A 6,000-nucleotide genomic window follows, 5' to 3' on the forward strand; every position below is an offset into this window, starting at 1 on the left:
ACTCATGCTCCCTTGTTTATTTTTCATTTGTATTAATTACAGGCTAATTACTAACCTGTGAAGTGACCTTTAAAGTCCTTGTCCCTCTGTATTGTCCTTGTCCCTTGTCCTAGGACTGTATATGGTAAAAGTAGCAATTGTTTTCTTATAGTTGGCTTTCCTTCTGACTGAAGACAAGGCTATTGATATGAGTAAGCACCATTACAATAGTTATTTCTGGGGCTAAGCAAAGCAGGCTTTGAACCAGAACTCTGACCAACCATTTGCCCAGATTAATATAGCTTTCCTCCATTTTGGGAGCCTGGTCACCCTTTATATAAGGATTAAGATTTGGATAATGTTGTGAGAGAGAGAACGAGAGAGAGAGAGAGAGAGAGTGTATGTGTGTGTGTTACAAATGTTTCAGGGCTGAATGAGTATTGGATGTAGGTGAATACTACTTAATCTGAAGTCTTATTCATTCTAGGTTGTTCTTTGTGGGCTCTCGAGAAGGTCATCTCCCCTATCTTCTATCCATGATTCACATTGAACGCTTCACACCTGTTCCTGCTTTGCTTTTCAATGTGAGCTCTTATGCCCTAGAAGGGAAAGGGAAGGGGTATCAGAAGAGAAAGGGGTAATGTGGGGAGGAAAGGTTTGGAGCCTGGTCACTACACTAGTTGCTTTCTGGGAGTGATAGAGACATGGTCCTGAACCATGGTTCAGTAGTGATTTGAAAGGGTTGGTGTCAGGGGCATTAGGGTGGCTGAGAATATATGGTTGGAGCAGCAGCCCTGATTGTGTTCCAGAAAGGAAAGAGTTAGCTACATTTTATTAAAGTAGTTGCAATGAGGATAAAGGAGCAGGAATCTTAGAACAATAAGATGTGTGGAGAGGATGGAACTATAAGGGAATGTGGGGGAAATGCCAAATAGAATAGAGAATGGGACACCTTGGGCAGTGGGGTGGAGTGGAGAACATTCCTAGGAGTCAGGACACTTAGGTTCTAGTCCTGATACCACCACTAATTATTCATGCTACTATTTGCAACTAACCCATAAACCCCATCTGAAAAATGGGGGGTGAAAATTGTAATGTCCACTTCAAAAAGTGATTGTGAGGCAAATGGACTGTAAACCATCAAAGTGATATACAAATGTCAGTTGCTATTAGAGTATAAGAATAAATAAAAACTGACCTATTTACTCTCATGAGGTTGTGGTAGAGGCTCAGATTGGAGAATTGATGTGAAAGATGCAAGTGTTTTATAGCCATAAAGCACTATACAGATGTTATATATTTTAAGGTGTTAAATAGTGGATGTCCTATCAAGATCTCCTATTAAGGCTTTCCCCAGTCAACATGAAACCTTTTTTCTTCACAGTGCACCATGACCATCATCTACCTCATTGTGAAGGATGTCTTCCTGCTCATCAACTACTTTAGCTTCAGTTACTGGTTCTTTGTGGGCTTATCAGTTGTAGGGCAACTTTACCTCCGGTGGAAGGAACCAGAGAGGCCTCGACCTCTTAAGGTAAGGTTATTCCTGTTAGCTGAGGAAAAGGTTGGAGATGGAGGAGAGGGAATTGGGGTTGTTTGTTCCAAGAGGCTTCTATAACCCAAGGACTTGGGTCCCATTAACAGTTACTCTAGTCACTGTACATTCTGGGTTGTCTTAATGTAAGAATTGCTGCTCATGGGCTGGAGGCAAAGATCCTCATATTTCAGGGTAGTGATACTGGAATGTGTGATAGACCCTACACATTGGATCATTTATGATCCTTAGGTCCAAGTATTTAATATTCACCTTCTTCATTCAAAAATTCTCCTTTCTTTTCCAGCTGAGCCTGTTTTTCCCTATTGTTTTCTGCGCATGCTCTGTTTTCCTGTTAGTTGTACCCCTTTACAGTGACACCCTTAACTCCCTAATTGGCATTGGAATTGCTTTTTCTGGGATCCCAGTCTACTTTGTGGGTATCTACTTGCCTGCATCCAAGAAACCACTCTTCATTGGGAAGATTGTGGGTGAGTATCTCTCTTGCTTTGGGCATGTATAATGATGGCTGAGGTAGGAGATAGGGAAAGGGAATTCTGGGGCTGGCCCAACATGGAAGCAGGTGCTAGAGTGACTTAGCCAGTCATTATGTGAGGCATACAACAAGCTTGTCTACCAGGGTTTCTGAAATTCCTACTTAGTCATTGCTTTAGGTTGAAACCTCCAAAAGACCTCTTTATTAAAGGTCCCAGGAGGAACATAGACCTGGGCTAGTTTTTTCATATTAGTTGGTTATTATTTAGAAAGGCACAGTTAGCAAGGACCTTCTAGGGAGAGGACAGAGAGAGAGTTTCTGTTGGTGGTTTGGAGATAGCTGGGGAAGGAAAGATCCAGAGCAGTGGAAAATGATGAGGAACAAGAAGGCACTGGGCCAACCAAGCACCCAAAGAAACAAAAAAAACCCTAAAGCAAAAAGACTGGGATGGGAATATCTCACAGGTTTGACTCAGACTGCCCTGTTGATCAGGGGATCTAGGTGAGGAGTCTCTGGAATTGTTTTTGGGAGAACTGATTCAGTAGTCTTAATTTTGGAGCATGAGGTCTTTATCTTTTTCTCTTTAGCTGCTGTCACTAAGGCCACTCAACTACTTTGCCGCTGCGTCCTAACTGAGCTGGACTTATGCGAAGATGGGAAAATTGAAAGCAAATCTGATTAAAGGCTAGAGGCTTCTTTCCCGAAGGCCAGGAAAGCCAGCTGCACATGGGTCACCAAAGCCTGAGTGACTTATATCCGGGAAATAGGATTGCAGAACCTCCTGAGGATGGGGATGAGTCTTCATTAAGTCTGGAACTTGGTTTCCCCACATGGCAGCCTTCTTCTGGAATGAAAAATCCAGACTCTTGTGCCAATATCTGGCAGGCTTATGGGAGAGTCTGTGGAACATTGGTAAAGGAAAAGCATCAATGAGGGGGATACCATAACTGGAATGAAAAGCTTGTAGAGAGGGCATGTCAGTGAGGAGATAGAAACTTTGATTTTAGAAAGAGCATATAACCTTCATTCCTGGAGCCAGACAGTAATAAGCTAGTCTGTCACATCTTCAATTTCTTAAGCCAAAAATTTGAATTTGGTCAGAGGAAAGTGATTTTAAAATCTAGAACTCAACCTATTCCACATTCTCCCCTCCCCCCAAACTCTTGCCCTCAGCGTTACCCCTAAACTTAGAGCCCATTAATAGTCAATCTAAGTCAAATCTCCCTATTAATGGTCTGCAAGTTTTGGGCACTGTCCTCAGTGGTGGAGAATGAAGAGAGAAGGTGGAGTGGGGAAGGATTCTAGATTTTAAAATAGCATTCCTCTGACCAAATCCAAATTTGATTGAGAAGATTGAAAATGTGATCTGTTTCTTTTAAGGACTCTGGGTTATACTTCCTGCCTTTCTAGGAAGAGAGGGTTATGTGCCTTTTTTAAAAATTGAGATTATTTATCCAAAATAATTGGCCTTGGATTGAAACATCAGGCATTCCTCTGTTCAGAGGTACTGATAGACTGGGCATGTTTATAATTTCCCAGTTATCTCAACAGATTCCCTTTGGCTTTTTTAGTTTCTGCTGTAGGTAGAGACTTCTGATGGGTCAGAATGTACCAACTGGTGGTGGTTTCAATTGTTGAGTAAAGTTCAGTGGTCAAATTTCTCACTCTCCTCGACTCAGAATGTTTTTGTACACATGCAAGTGTTCTTATGTTCACATTGTATATCTGTTAATAAGCTCTGGCTAACGTCTTCGCAGGGAAAAAAAGATGATCAAATTTATGAGTGAGGGTTCATACTCCTTTTGTGAAGAGATGTCCCTTAGTTCACATCAATGAGGCCCTATGTCTTTGTTTTAGACATTAGCACATGAAGGTGTGGGTTGATTAACGGCCCTGGAGTGGCGATTCAGACATATTTACTGCTACTTGTTGAAAACAAATGTATTTAACCTTGAAAAAGAAAAGTGTAAATTGAACCCTGAGTCATAAATTTCCCAGTTCTTTTTTGATAAAGACATCTAGTAGTCAGACCCTTTTTCACACACATGCACACATCATGCTGATGTGTTAAGTGATAGTCATTTTAGTTTTCTGAAAACTTTAGTTTTGGAACTCCCACTGGCATTCTCATATTGGCCCCATGGCTAGATTGCCAGGGTTAATATACCTCACAAGCCCTATTGCCTCAATGTGTGTTCCATGTGGCACACACCCTCTCTCCTTGCTTATCCCGACTCTTGGGAGTTGGTTAGGCTACAGGAGGGAACTTTCCCTCAAAGTTTGGTTGGACTGAGATTTGATTGTTCGTGTAGTTGTGTTTTTTTTTTTTTTTTGAAGATATGACTTCTATGGGAGGAGATGAATCACCTTTCAGGACAGTAAAGACCTTTTACTAAAGTCCTTCAGAACTTCTTCCCAAGCTTTAGAGCTAGAAACCTGAGACTTTTTTTTGGTGTAAAAGAAGCCTTCTCCTGTGCATTTATTTCTTGGAGTCTATCCAAGCTTCTTGTTGAGAGCCTTGAAGCAGACACTAAATGGTGTGGTGTGCAGGGGAGAAAGGGAGAAAAGATAGTCTTAGCGCATGTAGTGATTCCTAAGTCCAGAGGCGTGGGTGATGGTGGTATGTCTTTGCCTGATGTGTGTTCCTTTGTGTGCAACTTGGTTGCATTTAATTACAGTACTGTCCAGTGCTGGACAGAGTGTTCCTGCCCTGCAGGCCAGGCAGTGCTCATCCCAGGGGCCAGAGGTGATCAGGGATAATAATACCTCACTATTTTGTGTAGATCCTTGTCTTTTGGCCTCAGAATCAATAAAGAATGAATATGAGAATGGATTCAGCCTGTTTTTTCTACACTGCACTTGCATTGGCAACAGTGATTTGGGTGGGAATATCTTGCATAAACAATCTTTGCAAAATAAGCCTCTTGGGAAGTTCATAGGAACCAAAGCCAGCAGCTTGTTTTCAGGTCATCCCTAGTTCCAGTAGGCATACCATTCAGAGGAGAAAACAAACCTAGTCCCAGACTAATAAGTCTCTTCCTGCGTGGATGCATGGAGGCAGACCTTCCGCCAGTGGGGCTGCTTCTGCCACTTTCTCTCAAACTTAGGGTTCATGCTAGGAGGCTTTGAGTATAGTCTCAGGTGCTAGCAGGGTACAGTCTCCACACTAACCTGTCATTGTCAAGTATTTTAAGTGAGGTGTGTGCTGTAGGACCTGGGATTTCATTGGTATAGATAGTTCTCACAGGTGAAGATACCCCCTCTACTAGTGTAGCTAGGGTACCTTCTGTGTGACTTAGAGCCCTGGGAGGGCGACTTCCCTGGGGTCCCACAGCAGGGTGTGATGCATGCTCAGGGCTTCCAGTTTCCAGGCCAGCCCTCTAGCCACTATTATAGGCCATGCCATGCCATAATGACATACATTCTCCTTTGAGCCTCACAACTCTGGGGTAGTTGCGGATATCATTTTCCTTTTACAGATGACAAAACTGTTTGAGGTTAAATTACTTGTCCTGGGTCATGCAGCTGACTCAAGTCTACCGGAAGCATCAACTGAGTCATTCCAAAGATGGAAGTACCATTTAGCTGGAGGATGGTTGTGCCAATATTGCCCTGAGGGAGGGCAGCAGCCACAGCTCTGCCTTTGCAAGAAATTCTGAGCTTTGGGACTGGAGGAGGGCATCTAGGACAGGATTTTTTTTAGTGGTTCAAGATTATAAGATTTTTTTTTCAAAAATTGTCTCACTTTCTGCCTGATCTCCTGGGAAATTTGCCACTTAAATGCACAAATTAGTTCAAATCTGTGCCAGTCTAGTGCCTTGCATTTCCCTCATGTGAGCTAATTCCTTAAATCTCAAATCTCACTGAGCTCTTGTCTAGAGAGATTTGAAAGCCCCTGCCTCTGTTATTCTGAACAGGATATTAAAAATAAAAATAGGCTTCTGGGATGACTGCCTCCAGTGGTTTCTGGATGTAGTAAATTTGTGATGAA

The 6,000-nt window shown here is 42.5% G+C and overlaps 1 protein-coding gene across 1 annotated transcript in view; it reads left to right on the top strand.

Annotated features, from left to right (window-relative positions):
• Positions 1 to 4,842, top strand: part of SLC7A6 (solute carrier family 7 member 6) — a 30,255-nt gene extending 25,413 nt beyond the window's left edge. The window contains exons 7-10 of the mRNA XM_001374317.4: positions 467 to 563; positions 1,364 to 1,513; positions 1,821 to 2,004; positions 2,597 to 4,842. Coding sequence (XP_001374354.2) covers positions 467 to 563; positions 1,364 to 1,513; positions 1,821 to 2,004; positions 2,597 to 2,691 — 526 coding nt within the window. The 3' untranslated portion in view covers positions 2,692 to 4,842. The remainder of the gene's footprint in view (positions 1 to 466; positions 564 to 1,363; positions 1,514 to 1,820; positions 2,005 to 2,596) is intronic.
• Positions 4,843 to 6,000: the final 1,158 nt, after the last annotated feature.

Source organism: Monodelphis domestica, chromosome 1 (genome assembly GCF_027887165.1).
Source record: "Monodelphis domestica isolate mMonDom1 chromosome 1, mMonDom1.pri, whole genome shotgun sequence".
NCBI lineage: Eukaryota > Metazoa > Chordata > Mammalia > Didelphimorphia > Didelphidae > Monodelphis > Monodelphis domestica.